Source organism: Sus scrofa, chromosome 8 (assembly GCF_054392235.1).
Source record: "Sus scrofa isolate SSC_HxYL_T2T_F1_AM1 chromosome 8, Sscrofa_HxYL_maternal_Yorkshire_Landrace_v2.0, whole genome shotgun sequence".
NCBI classification, from domain to species: Eukaryota; Metazoa; Chordata; class Mammalia; order Artiodactyla; family Suidae; genus Sus; species Sus scrofa.
Window position 1 is genome coordinate 91,715,975 of NC_139390.1, and position 14,645 is coordinate 91,730,619.

The following is a 14,645-nucleotide window of genomic DNA, read 5'->3' on the forward strand; positions in this document are numbered from 1 at the left end:
AAGGACCGTGAGTTCTGGTGCCCAAGCAGAGATAAATATTTATTAGACATGCATGGGGTGATTTCCTGTATGCCAGCTCTGTCCTTTTCCTTAACTGTTGAACGAGGGTTGCTTTTCAGGGAAATTAAATGATTCAAGAGTTCCATTGTGGTTCAGCAGATTAAGGATCCATCGTTGTCACTGCAGTGGCTTGGTTCACTGTGTGGGGCAGGTTCGATCCCTGGCCCTGGAACTTCCACCTGCCCTGGGTTCAGCCCAAAAAAAAAAAAGAGAGAGAGAGAGAGAGAATGATTCACCCATAGCCCAGATATCTCTGTATTTGACAAGAAGTGATGGGGTGAGGGTGCCGGCAGCTCTCTCTACTTAGGAACATCAGAGAATTCAGGAACTGTAAAAGGACAGCTTCGTTGTTGCCCACAGCAGATGTTGTACACAGCTACCTCCAGTAATGATTCACCACAGAGTCTGAATAGCTGCCAGATGCAGGAAAATGAAACCCAGCACCCGTGTGAAGCGTCTGCACTGGTTTCTACTCCAAAGTCATACAGAAAATGTTTGTTTTTCTCCATAGGTTCGAACCAGTGTCCTACCTGAACATAAGGATCCCCTGCCAGAGGTTGGGGTAAGTGTTTCTTACATTTCCAAAAGGCATACACATCGCTTCTAAGCTAATCATTTGGATTCTCTGGCCTCCTGCCTGGTAGCTGCCGAATAAAATTGAGTTAAATTAATAGGGTGTGACTATACAAGGAGGCACCATCACATATTTGCTGAACTGCATGGAATACTTGTCTCCTGAAAATCGTCCTCAAGTGAATTCATACTTCGTTCAGCTGGCGAGAGATGAATCCAGAAATTGCCCTGCAGGTAACTGAGATGTGATTGGGAGCCAGCATTCCTGGACCAAGAGGAGGCTGGGAAATTGCAGATGTGAGCTCTGCTGCTTCAGCCAGGAGGCAGAGGACTAACCAGCCGTGGGACTGGGATGTTTTCTGTTTCCTGCCGCTGGAACACTGTGGCACAGGTCAAAACAGAAGCAGCCACAAAAGTGCAGCCCAGTGTTAGAAAATCCAGCTGAGGTTTTCCTGCTCCATCTGAACCCCTGCATCTCCAGCTTTTAGAAGCTGGGAGGGCACCAAGTGATTTTGCTTAGACTAAATTAGAGTAGGCGGTAGAAGTTCTTGAAAAGAGCCCAACAGGTCCCTGGGACTTTGCATTCAGAAAGGAGGGAAGCCTCCAGAAATATGTTGTGTCTAAGAGGCTCTCTGACTGAGGCAACCAAAAGGCCTATTTGAAATGCCTTGAAATCCTACAGGCAATTGGCAACCTTCTTCCGGTGGGTGGGTGTGGGGAGCCCTGGACTAGTTAGTTATCCTTCATTTCCCCCCCTGGCAACAGGCTCCATACCAACCTGCCAGGGGAGCCCTCCAGAAGGAGGGCGTTGATTTGACTGAGAAGTCGGCCACCTCCGCTTCTGTTAGTGAAGGCAAAGGAGTGGGGCGCTTGGTGCTCCCTCACGATAAACAAGGCTTCTGCTTTCTTCCCTGGTTGGGGTGAATGACTCTTTGACTCAAGGGAATCTTCATTCTTCAATCTTTCTTTTCTGCCAGTCCTTTCAGCCTCACCAAACTTGACTGTGTGGGCTTCCTTAGGTTTTCCCAAGGTACCAGCGAGTCTTTCCAGCCTCAGGCCTCCCTCCCGACAGGCCACAGGCCCCTCTTCCTGCCCAGCCGCTACCCCCCACTGGCCCTTTGCTCCCAGTTCAGAGCTCAGGTCGCAGGGCTGAGGATTGCTTACCATCCTCCTTCAAACTAGAACTTTCATTGCAAGCTGTCATCACACCTTTGATGATTCCTTTATAAAATGTAAGGTCTTTTGAAATCTATAACTGCTTAAAATAATTTAAAAAAAATCAATAGTTTTATAATCCCATAAAAACCTTTTTCCCTCCTACCCCAGCCTTGCCCCTCTTCTCTTCCCTTGCCCCATCCCTACCGGTACACTAATTTGTTCTCTATATCTGTGGATCTGCTTCTTTTTTATGTTCACTAGTTTGCTGCTTTTTTGTTTTTTTGTTTTTGTCTTTTTAGGGGCTTACCCATGGCATATGGAGGTTCCCAGGCTAGGGGTCAAATCAGAGCCATAGCTGCCAGCCTACACCACAGCCACAGCAACACAGGATCCAAGCCGTGCCAGCAACCTATACCACAGTTCACAGCAGTGCTAGATCCTTAACCCACTGAGCGAGGCCAGGGGTTGTACCTGCGTCATTATAGATGCTAGTTAGCTTCTTTTCTGCTGAGCCACGATGGGAACTCCTGTTTTTTGTTGTTGTTGTTGTTCGTTTGTTTTTAAGATTCCACATGTAAGTGATATCATGCAGTGTTGGTCTTTGTCTCATTTCCTGTAGCGTAGTACCCTCCAAGTCCCTTCATCTTTCTGCAAATGGCAACGAAAAAAAGTAAAAAATGAAATTTATGACTCTTAATAAGTTAATTATTTTAAAAAAATTTCCATTTATTTTTTGAAGCTCAAGGAAGATGAGCTGGTTTAATTTTTTCTCCTGTCACTACTCACTACCACAACTGCTTTGTGTTAAATCCCCTTACTTGAGATTTTAATGACGTCTTGGCTTGGCCTAACTGTATACATTTCCCCCTTTTGTTGCTCATTCGGTTCCTGAATAGAATACATCTTTATTCATTTTGAAGCTGAAACTGATAGCACTTATGAGTGGAACCCAGCCAGAACCCAGATTGGGACTTGAACCCACAGGCCGGGACCCAAACTCAGCCAAAACCTAGATTGGGACTTGAACCCATGGTTTTTTAAATGAGAATCACTCACCCAGGATCTGGACTTACTGAGGTTCAGATTCTTTGTGCCTCTGCACAGAAGGAATTCAGTGAGAGACAAAGTGATAAGCAAGAAATAGGTGTGCTTGTGAGAGATGCAAGCAGGCAGGCAAGGAAGCTCTACCCTGAGGATTAGGTGGGCTACAATTTTATAATCCAGGAGAAGTGGGGGTGGAAAAAGACTGCCTCTTCCTCTTTCTTCAAGTAGTAACTCCACCTTTGTATCTGGCCCTATAATGTCAAACTAGGACTGTCATGGTGCTTATTCAAAATGGCAGAAGGGTGGTCCTTAAACCCCTGCCCTTGGTCTGAACCTGAATGCAGGCCTCTCCCCATCCCTCACCCAATGACCTGAGGCATATCTCACGCCCCCACTTGTCAAACTGCCTGCGTCTTTCTGATGGTCCTCTTGAGCAATTCTTAACTTATAGTGATCTCCCAAACTTCCCTAGGTTTCCATCTCTATCTATGGTCCCTTATTGGGACTTCTGCAACTACCCATGTAACTATCCTACTCCATCCCTATCAAAACTTGAGTCTTTTCTCTGATTTTAAATTATTTTCTCCCATCCTCTCCTTCACTACTTCTTACTATAGGCTACAGACTTCTTTGTGCCTCTAGATGAGGTGGAGGGGGGCATGGTCCGTTATCATGTGCATCCTTCCCTTTCCTCCTCTCATCGCTCAGTTACTCAGGAGGAAAGAGAGGGAGGAGGGCCTTCCTTTGCTTGTCCACCATGAGGGTGTGGTTACCTTTATGCTGGTTTAATGCTTCTCAGCCTAACACTGCACATCAGAGTCCTTTTTGTGAGAGTAAAATGCCAGCTGTCCCATAAGCACACATGGAGCTATTTCCGGAGGCCTTAGAGGCCCCTTCTTATTGTATATGTTCCCACCATGGGGGATCTTGTTCTGAAGGAACCGTCTCTCTGCTGACCCTTTCTACAAGCCCCAGCAGCACTGGGTACTAGATAGTCAATTATTCTCAAAGGAGACACTATCATCAGTTCCCAGTGGCAGTAAAGATGGTTTGGGCACATCCAATCTCCATAAGTCTCTTTTTGGGCCCAGACTCCCTTGACTTTGGCTTTGGGTTTGAGGATAGAGGTGTCTCCTTGAGGGTAATGACACAGAGATTCACCTCATATCTTAAATTATATCCTCCCCATATTCTGACCTTCTCTCTCTTCCAACATTATATTAACTGGCTGTATCGTGATTACTAATAGGCCAGTTTCTCTAAACTGGCTCCTCTTTAGGTACTATGATGAGGTTCTCTGAACTTATCATGTGGTGGTGCATTTTGTATCTTGTGTCCTCATCTTTGACAAAGACTCGGCTATACTTCCTGGATCAAAAGAAACTTCTTAATAGACATCCTGTGACATGCCTATTGTATCAGTTAGGAGTGCATTCAGAAGCAAGTAACTGGATGAGTAGTGGCTTAAAGGAAACACCTGCTTTATCTCATGTTACAAAAAGTCATGGGGGAAATTGTCCAAGGCTGCAGCTACTCAAAAATAACTTTTAGGTACTGGGCTCTGTCCATTGTCTTGCTTCTCCTTTCTTAAAGTATTGTCCAATCTGACCATTATACCTTCAGGTATCACATTCCATATTGAAAAGGCTCAGATCAACTGATCCTGTTCTTTCAATTCTGGATGACAGTAACTTACTGGGAAAAATTAATTGATACACAGTCATGCCTCTATAACTTTGGAGATTAGTCCCAGCACCCCCCTCAGGTATCAAAATCCATACTAAAATCCCTTACAAGTGGGCACTCCATATTAGTGGGTTCCATATTTGTGGGTTCTGCATCCATGGGCCATCTTCACTGCCACTTACTTATCACTGAGAAGAGTGGGGTCCCTGGGTAGAAGGGAATCTAAGTGCAATTCCGATTTAAGCAAAATCAGGATGCTAGTAAGAATGAAAGGTGGGCAGAATGGGTATTAGGTATCAGTAGTGTTATTGTACTCTTACTAGATCTTAAACTCTGTGATAGCAAAAGTCATGTCTATTTTGTTCACTCTATTAGATCTAGCTCTGTGCCTGTAAATGACAAAATCATGATATATGAATTGAATGCATTTGAAGCATACTGTGATTTTGATTTGCCAGTCATGTTTTTAGAACCACCAGAATAATAAAAAGAGGAGTGTCTAAAGATAATTGCATAATATGACACATTTTAAAACACATCAGAAGTCAACAAAATGACAATTATATTACTGAACTCCATCTCAGGCAGGTAGGAATGAGCCTAAATAAGAACAAGTCAGCACACTTTGGCTTTCTAACACCCTCAGAGTGCATGATATTCTGGAAAGAAACAAATTGCTACTCCTTGAGCAGCTCTGAAGGACCACTGGTTAATATCCATCTCATCACTCCTCAAAATATTTCTTTGGACACTGAAAATATTATTGAGGGTTTAAGTACTTGGCCAAGAACATAGAACTGGTAATGGCTCTGCCATTAAAATGTGCCAAGGACTCTAACTGCTAAGTACTCCAATTAAAAAAAAAATGAGCTTGTCTCTTACTACAAATCATTCAAATATATTCTATACATTTTTAAAGCAGCATCTGTTAGATGCACACACACCTTTGTTAATGGCTTAGTCAAGCAAATACCAGTCTGTGCTCTGAGTCCTTTGGAGGTATATTCATAGTAAAGATGTAATTTTATAATACATGGCTTTATCCTAAAGTTCTTTTTAATATTTTCTTTGGATTGTTGATCAAGTTGTAATTGGTTTCCTCTCAGTTGTTGTTGTTGTTGTTTTTCTTTCTGATGTATTTGTTTCAGCACAAATAATTCTTTTACTCTCTGTCCTTTCCTATGGGGTGGGAAACCATGCAACCACATCTGGTAGGTTTGAGAGTATAGAAGTGTGAAAAAGGACCTGACCTGTAAGACATGTGGAGGAGATGTTGTCTCACAATATCAACTTTGGCTCTTCAAAGACCTTTTACAACTTAAAAAACCTCCCATAATACATATATAACGTTATGAGACTAGGTCAGTATATTATGGATATCTTCATTTATCCTCAAAACCGGCACTGTCTAGCAGAAATATAATGCATGCCACATATGTAATTTAAAATTTTCTAGTAGCCTATGCTTTTCTTTTTCTTTTTCTTTTTTTGTCTTTTGGGGGCTGTACCCATGGCATATGGAGGTTCCCAGACTAAGGATCTAATCGGAGCCTTAGCCACCGGCCTACACCACAGCCACAGAAACCCCAGATCCGAGCCGCACGGCAACTCCAGATCCTTAACCCACTGAGTGAGGCCAGGGATCGAGCCCACAACCTCATGGTTCCTAGTCAGATTCGTTTCCACTACGCCATGACGGGAACTCCCCTATGCTTTTAAAAGAGTAAAAAGAAGCAGACAAAATTGATTTCAGTGTTTTATTAAACTCAATGTATGCAAGCTATTATCAAAATGTAATCAATAGAAAAATCATTAATAATCTATTTCACACTCCTTTTTTTCATATCATATCCTATAAACTGATGTGTAGTTAAGCTTCAAACACATCTCAGTTCACGGTGGCCACAGACTAGCATTCAAGCTGGATAATGAAGCTCTGGACCATACTTGGAAAAACTTGGGAGGTCCATGCAAGTTGTAGTATAACGGCAATCTATACTTTCAATAAAAGCTTTGTGAGAGGTACATAGATGATGGAGACTTGCATCGTGTATGGGGAGTACTTCCTCCAGGTCCTTACGTGGTAGTAGTACCAGGGGATCAGACTTTATGGAGCTATGCAGCCCTGGTGAGCATTCTGGATATCTGTGACAGGTGCAGCGTCCCCGACAGGGCTCACCGGATGAACTCTTTATTTGCATGCTCCCCATAGAGTAGGGCCAAAAATTGAGGCAGAAGCCTAACTTTTGCCACACTGCTTGATATCATTCTCCGGCCAGGTGAGTGATTGAAATCAAGCATAGAGCAATTTAATGATCATCAGCTTTGGGTGCTTGCACCCGAATAATCATTGTGAGTGTTGTATCCTCATGAGCAGCCCAAAAAGGTCAAAGCTGCAGGTTGTGCCAGCCAAGAGCCTGTCAGAGGAAAGGGAATTGCCGCCTGTCTGGGAAATGAGGCACAGCATGATGGGGATGAAAGAATTCTGGACTGCAAGCAGGAAACCTGCATTCCGAGTTGACCTCTGCATGTTAACTTGTTCCGTGACAACGTGTAAGCCAGTTAACGCCTATGGGCCTATTTCTTCATCTACAGACCAGGTCTTAACAAGTTTTCACAGTTTTTTATTTGATCCTGACATTTTCTGGGCTCTGATAAACATTCCATGTGATCTAATAAAAAGTCGAGCTATAAGGAATCGTGTACTCATCACTAATCGCTGTAAAGGACCAATAACTTTCATATCTTTTCTCCCTAGTAGAAAGAATAGCAGTACAAATTTAGTAAAATTTATTCTAATTTATATTTTCCCGAAATCTAATTTTTAAACATATATTTTTCTTTTTGATAATCAGGATTGCCCATAGACTTTTTCTTTAAATACTCTGTCTTTTCCAAAATGTATTTGCTTATTTTTATTTTGTTTTTGTTTTCAAGCTTTTTTTTTTCTATTTTTAAAGTTTTACTGAAGTATAGTTGATTTAAAATGTTATAATAATGTCTGCTGTACAGTATTTAAAATGGACTTATATTTAAGTCAGCTGACTTCTGGGTAGACTTTCCTTAATCACGATGCAAGCTAGTTTATGCAGTGCTTCCTATTTTCCTAGCAATGTACTAAATACTTTGCCTGGATCTTATAGCTATGCTATGAGAATTCGTTATCATATACAAAATTTTCATCCGGAAACTAAGGCTGAGGGTGGTGGAATAACTTGTTCAAGACCACTCTTTGTGAGAGAGGAGACAGAAAAAAAGGTGCTGACAGTGGACAGCCAACCTAGGGGCTGGGAGAAGCGATTTAATTGCCCAGATTTCCATTTTTGGACATAATCATTGATTTAGAACTACGCTTCAGATTTCCAGCTCTAGTGACACTTACATTTTTTAAAAACTTTCTCCCTGGTACTGGAACTCCGAGTTTAAAACCTTTAGGATGAGAATTTTGGACGCAACACTGAAGGAGAGATGAAAATATTTTCCTTGAGTTATATCTGGAATATAAACACATTTAAAAATAATTCTCTTAAATTCTATATTAATGATTAAGGTGACAGTAAAGATAAAATAACTCTGTATTAAGTTATTCTTTTACATTAGCACTGTGTGCTACTTTCCCTCCATGGGAATTAAGATTTCAGAAATAGAAAAGCCTGTTTTCCCTCTACCTCATTCTTTTGTCAGGAGACCAGTGAATATTCATGTAAATTAATGATGTGTTTTCCAAAATAGGGGATGTAGAGAGAGGGACCTTGTTTTATTTATATTGAAGTAAAACAAACACATTAAAAACCTTCTAGAAAGTCAACATATAGGCAAATCCATTGTTAGCTACTGTAATGTGAAACAATTATATATACTGTCTTTAAATTGGGGGATTTTATTAATGCATTTTATGCAACTTGTAGTCCCAATGTACAGTTATTTTTAGAATAAATAAGGGAATATTTATATCTAAATAACAGTTCCTTTAGTTTGACACATTTTCTTTATGTAATGCTATCATGTCATTACTTAAATTTGTTTGTAACGGGCTGTGTGATTTCTGTAAGCTCTCTTATTATCCTTGAAGATTAAGCATGTGGCTGACAGTTGTGATGGAAAAGATTGACGCACAGGCATTATTTTTGGCACACTGCAAGCACTCATGGTGTAGCTGTAGCTCTGGGTGCTGGGCTGAGCTGGAAGATAGACCATCCAAGGTCATGCTTCCACAGGAGCCCTTGGTCTGGTGGGCAGGAGGGACATTCAGTGGCTTGTGGTCACAGACTACTTGCAGCTGTGCCTCCTGGTGTGTCTGTAGCACGTGTCTGAAAATAGTCACTCCACCTGTCTCTCCCTGCAGCATTCTAGTCTGGGACATCTGCTGCTTTTATTGCCGAAAAGACCACAGTATCATTTATGGCATGTGCAATTTGTTTTCTTAATTCTAATACCATCCATACTTTCAAAATCTCCAAAGGCAAAGAGAAGAAATAACTTGAAATTGTGGGACACCATGACGTTTCTGATAGGTTAAGAATTTTCTTCGAGTGAGGATAATGAATTTAAATTAAAACCCCTAATTACGAGTGAAAGAGGAAGCCAGACATCTCTCTAAAATACAAAATGCTAAAGGGAAATTCACGACCACAGTATACAATCTGCAAGCTAAAAGATTGTTTTGATTTCTTACAGTTCAGTAAATTATAGTAGTTTATAAATATCTGCAGAAGGAGCATTTCTCCTTTATGTAATAGAATAACTTACTTGAAAGCTAGTGTCTATGCTATTCATTCATTCATTTATTGTCAGTAACTATTTATCACACACCTAATGTGTGTTAGGCGGTAGGGGTTTATCAGGAAACAAAGCTTGTTGTGGAAGTTCAAATGTCAAGTTTTTTTTTTGGGAGGGGACAAATTAAGGCACTAAAATACGTAGTATTTAAGCAAAAATAGAAAAAAATACAACAGGATAAGAAATCAAGGCTAGCAGCGTCAGTGTCAGGGAGGCACCCTCTTTTACATGGGGGTGTTCTCGAGGGTGTCTGATGAGGTGGCATAAGTAACTTTTGCCCACCTGGATCTCTGCTAGACTCTCTCTGCCCCTTGCTGAAAAGTCACCTTCAATTTCTGCAGGCTTTGTTCAGACAGCTCGTGGACTTCCTTTTCTGCCTTGATTCACTCTCTATTCATCACTCATATCATCAGAGCTTATTTCCACAAATCCTCTGTTTTCACATAAACCTTCTTCCCCTAATAATTTAGTCTTAATGTTATGCAGGATTTGGTGACGTGGTGTCTAAACCAGCTCTTTGAGTTTTGAGTAAATTAGTTGGGTTGATTATATCGCTAACATATAGGCACCTCCAACTTTACAACTGACTTATGTTTCAAAGGTTTGCCTTTAAGACTTTTGTGATGTAAGTTATAGAAAAACAAATATCTTATGATATCACTTATAGGAAACAAATGAATTTATTTACAGAGCAGAAGTAGACTCCCAGACATGGAAAACAAATTTATGTTACCTAAGAGGAACCAAAGGGGAATGGAGGGGGAAGAGATAAATTAGGAGTTTGGGATTAAAATATACACACTACTGCAATATATAATAAATAACCAACAAGGACCTACTGTACAGCATAAGGAACTGTACTCACTATTTCATAATAACCTATGAGGGGAAAGAATCTGAAAAAGTGTATATATATATATATGTATGTATAATGTATGTATATAATACATACATTGTATATGTAATATAACTGAGTCACTTTGCTGTAACCTGAAACTAACACGTTATAAATCAACTATATTTCAATCAATGTATTTTTTAAAATAATAAGCAAAATAAATATTTCAGAACATTATAAAATAGCATGAGTTAAATTAAGCAGGGGAGACTTTTGAACCAGTTCTAAGCTGAACTTTGAAAAGACTTAGAAAAATTCTGACCTGAAGATTTTCTTCCCTGTGCTCAGCAATTGTTTTGTGTGGTTGCAGCCTTTAATATATATGGAATAGCTGCACGCTTTCCTCAGAAAAGACCAGTTGACTTAAATCCAGCCTCTTACTCTAGTGCAGGCTGGTAACAGATCTCTGCATAGAGAGTGTTCTAGAAGATGTAGTGTAGATTTCTTGTAAAGTATTACAGTGTGTTAGGCAGTAATGGTATAGGTTATAAAATGGGTTTGGTATTCGCATGTTTACATCTTGACCTTGAAAGGGAATGAGAAATCCTATTTATGATAGACCACAATATTGTGACTTTTAAAATTACAAGTAGCCAGGAATATTAAAAAGAAATGAAAGATTTTTTTTTATCCTGGAAAAGAAAAACCAATTTAGTGCTTTATTCTTTATATTATGAGTCAGAGAGTGTAGAAGGTAGATATATTCATAGATCGTCAACACCCAGTGTGATAGGTTAAAAAAGCAATTTTAGAAAATGTAACTGAATAAATACCATTCCTTTTTTTTTTTTTTTTTTTTTTTTTGCGTGTTGGAATGAAATTGTCCCATGCTAGTGTAGAAATAACAAAGGAAACAAATGCTTTTAAACATTGCTGTGATGGGGGAGAAATATAGCATTTCTATTTATAACTTATACAGAGTCCCACATAAAAATAGCTCCAACTAGCAGATTTGCTCATATCTGGAATTCAGAGTTGTTGCTGCCCATGACTTGAGGAATTCTAATAAGAGCAACGACAGCATTGGTAAATATTGAAAGTTTGTCATGTTTTCTTTTACCTCAGTTTTCATGTAGGGAGAATGTTTATTCATGAAAAAGTCCTGGCTTCTGTGTTAGACATCTAATTTTTTTTTTAATGAGAAGAATTCACTTGCACCCCTCAACCTTGCCCTGTAAAGTAGGTATATACTACTGATAGTTGTAGTTCTCTCAGTGAACTATTTGTCAGGCTAATAGATTTAACATTTTATTCTAAAGACTAATGTTGTGTGATTGGTGTGACTCACAATATTTAGAACTTCCAAGGTTAATGCAAACCATTCTCTCTTATTTTCAGCGAAGCTTCCTGGGCTATGCCAGTTTTAAAGTGGGGGAGCTGCTGAAGTCCAAGGAGCAGGTGCTGGCCCTGAGCCTGAGGTGGGTCTCAATGCTGTTCAAGTTAACAGCTTATGATATTTATTGAAGACTGGTTGGGTTTGAAAGCTCCAATTCTTGAAGATGTTTAGATGTCAGCTCTCAAATAGCTTGCATTTTTCATTGCATCAAGTTACAGTGAAAGAGCAATTATTCAAGTTCACATTCAGGTTTGTGTTTCAGATTGTCAAAGGTTATCAGCTCTTGTAGGGAAAAAAAAATGACATTATTAACAAACTAGTGGTAGCCAAAGGGGAAGGGGTCGGGGTGGAAGAAAAAGGGGAAAGAGATTAAGTATTGTAAACTACCAGTTATATAATAAATAAACCACAGGGATGTAATATAATGCATAGGGATATAGTCTATAATTTTATAGCAACTCTGTGCTGTGCATAATCTATAAAAATATCAAATCGCTAGGTTGTGCTAATACAATATTGCAAGCAACTATACTCATAAAAAATAGTGATGAAACTTGAAATGAAATTTCAAAACATGATGAAGTTTCAAAAAATAATGAAACTCTGAAAGTAAGAAAGTAAGTGGAAATGATGGGCATGTTATTAAATAATATTTCTGTTACTTATCAAAATGCTACTTTTTAAATCAAGTAAGTTTCTGTGTTGTTAGAAACAACATTGTGATTTATGATAATGAAGGGTGAGCTGATTATTCTCTTTTTAAAGCTTATTTTGTTGCTATACTCTTAAATATAAAACTTTGGACAGATTCATATTGTAACAGATAACAGATCAGAGATGATTTTGAGTATGAATACAAGTAGTTTGGGTGCAAAGGATGTAAAGTTGCACAGCATTTCAATACCAAGAATAGTATTAAATAGAATAATCAGTTCTTTTTAACTTCATTAAAAGTTAGACAACCTAGTAGGTTATTTTCTAACTGTATAATACTTTTTAAATTATGTATACATAGAGAATACTGCTCTGCAATACTTATATGAATGAATATAAAAGTTGTATAGAACACTGTAAATCTTAAGCTGCTCTTTTTTTTTTTTTTTTTTTTTTTTGATGAAACATAAAGCCCACTCTTAACAGACAATGTATCTTAAGTTTGTTTGCTCTCTGCCTGGCCCCCAAGGACCCATTGTAACCAGTTTATTTCTGTATAGATGCCATGGCTTATGCTGGAATCTGTTGCTAGCTGTCTCCTTTTCTCCTTTTTCCTGATCCTTACAGTTTACCATTTTGACTTGAGAGGCTATAAAATAATTTCAAATCATTCATATCCATGCAGAAAAAACTAAATATTGATAGGTTCGAATGAGGTCATCTTCTTTTTGGCTTCCTTTGGGCTGTGTCTCTTAAACATGCTACTTTTTGTTGTTGTATTTTATTTGGGAAGACATTCAGAAATCTTTATAGTTTTTTGATGTTATTTCCAATAAATTTTGGCGGGGATTATTTTCTGTCTAAAATGTGTCAGTGCCAGCTAAAATGTCTATGTCTCACTGTCACTGATGTCCTAGAGGATATCTGTTACCCATCTAGCATGGCAGTTAGATTTGACCTAAGTGCCCCTGGATTCGTGATGTGAGATGTCAGACATCGAGTGGCTGAGAAACACTAACGGGTCACAGATTTTCTGTGGAAGATGCATGGCTCTTTATTCCTCACCTTGCTGATCACTAACTGCAGTACTGATAGCATCATAACTGCCATTAACATCAGCAGCAGAGGGCATACCATTTAAACGCTGGCTTTCAAACAAACATCAAGGGTCCAGATATTCTATTGAAATGAAAATCTGCGAACATACGCAATACCTGAGAGGGAGAACAGGAAGAAAAGGATCTGGTTCAGAGTATTACACTTAGAATTCCAGGTCTAGAGAAAATCAAGACATATTTCCACTTTTGATTTTACTACTCCTGGTTTCTATTCATTTTATTTTGATTGTATAAATAGGAAACAAATTCAGTAACAAAAGAATTGTATTTTCTGGAAAAAAGAGTGTTCAGAAGCCAGTGTTGAAATGGCTAGATTATTACTTTTTTCCCGTTTCACTCTTTGCCAAATTTGTGGATGTCTCCCTGTGAACAAGGCACATTGTAGACTTGTCTTAACCTTTAGATTTCTGCTGCTTTGTGTTTTTACATCTGTCCTAATTTATTTTCTTTCCACTGACTCGGCAGTCTCTGAAGTATGGAGTTGGAAGAACATTAGGTCAGGGGAGCATTTTCTGGCTGTTAGTTTGGTTTTGTTTTTCATATTCCTTTGCACTGACAACATCTGACTTCTATTCATTTTATATTTGAGTTGTTAATTTTAAAGCAATTGAATTCTCAGATTTCTATAAAACAAATTCCTAGAAATAAGGGCTGTGTGTCAGCAGTGTTCTTTGATGGTGAGGGTCCCCAAATCTTCCTAGTTTCATTTGTATTCATGGCCCCTTTGGGTACCTACTTGTCAGATAATTCAGATTTCAAACTCTCAAACTAGTTCCATGGGACACGGTAGTTTAATGGGGCTACTCTGTCCTATGTGCTGTGAGCTGGAATTTTTGAACCTTGAACTGAATATTTTCTTAACCACAGAAGACTCAAAAGGGCAAGAAGTGAGTGTGTGTCTTGTTTATAGATTTAGACTCAAATTTCATGAAATATAATGTGCATTTTTGAAATTGCAGAGTAACACTTGTTTGCTTATATTGGGCAGACTGCCTCTGATATGGAAGGTGGCTCCTAATTCTAGAAGTCATATTCATTTAAATGCACAGTTACCAAATTTCTGTCTAGGTGTTCTCACATCCCAGTTGGACTTGGTCTCTTTATTTAAAATTAACCCTTTTACCTTTATATATTATCTGCTTTGTTTTGCTCGTATAGATTGGTACCTCCTGTCTCTTCTGACTTCTTTCAGATCTGAATCACTTTATGATTTTGTTCTCTAGTTCATTGCCATATATTCCTGACTCCTGCACTATACTGGAAACAAGCTAGGTTCTCGTATAGAGGGTTACAATTATAGACATGAAAGAAACTGAATAATCTTATAATAATATTAATG

At 38.9% G+C, this 14,645-nt stretch overlaps 1 protein-coding gene across 12 annotated transcripts in view; it reads left to right on the plus strand.

The window, feature by feature from the left end:
- INPP4B (inositol polyphosphate-4-phosphatase type II B) overlaps nt 1-14,645 on the plus strand; it is a 696,813-nt gene that overhangs the window by 448,241 nt on the left and 233,927 nt on the right. For 9 of the 12 annotated variants that reach the window (XR_014812874.1, XM_003129178.7, XM_084972777.1 and 6 more), the window contains 2 exons: nt 572-622; nt 11,537-11,616. Coding sequence is in view for 8 of the 12 variants with exons in the window: in XM_003129178.7 (XP_003129226.4) it covers nt 572-622; nt 11,537-11,616 (131 nt within the window). In the remaining 4 variants the exon portion in view is untranslated. Of the gene's footprint in view, nt 1-571; nt 623-11,146; nt 11,225-11,536; nt 11,617-14,645 lie in introns of those variants that run through there. The other 3 variants (XM_084972784.1, XM_084972786.1, XM_084972783.1) reach the window with 1 other exon arrangement.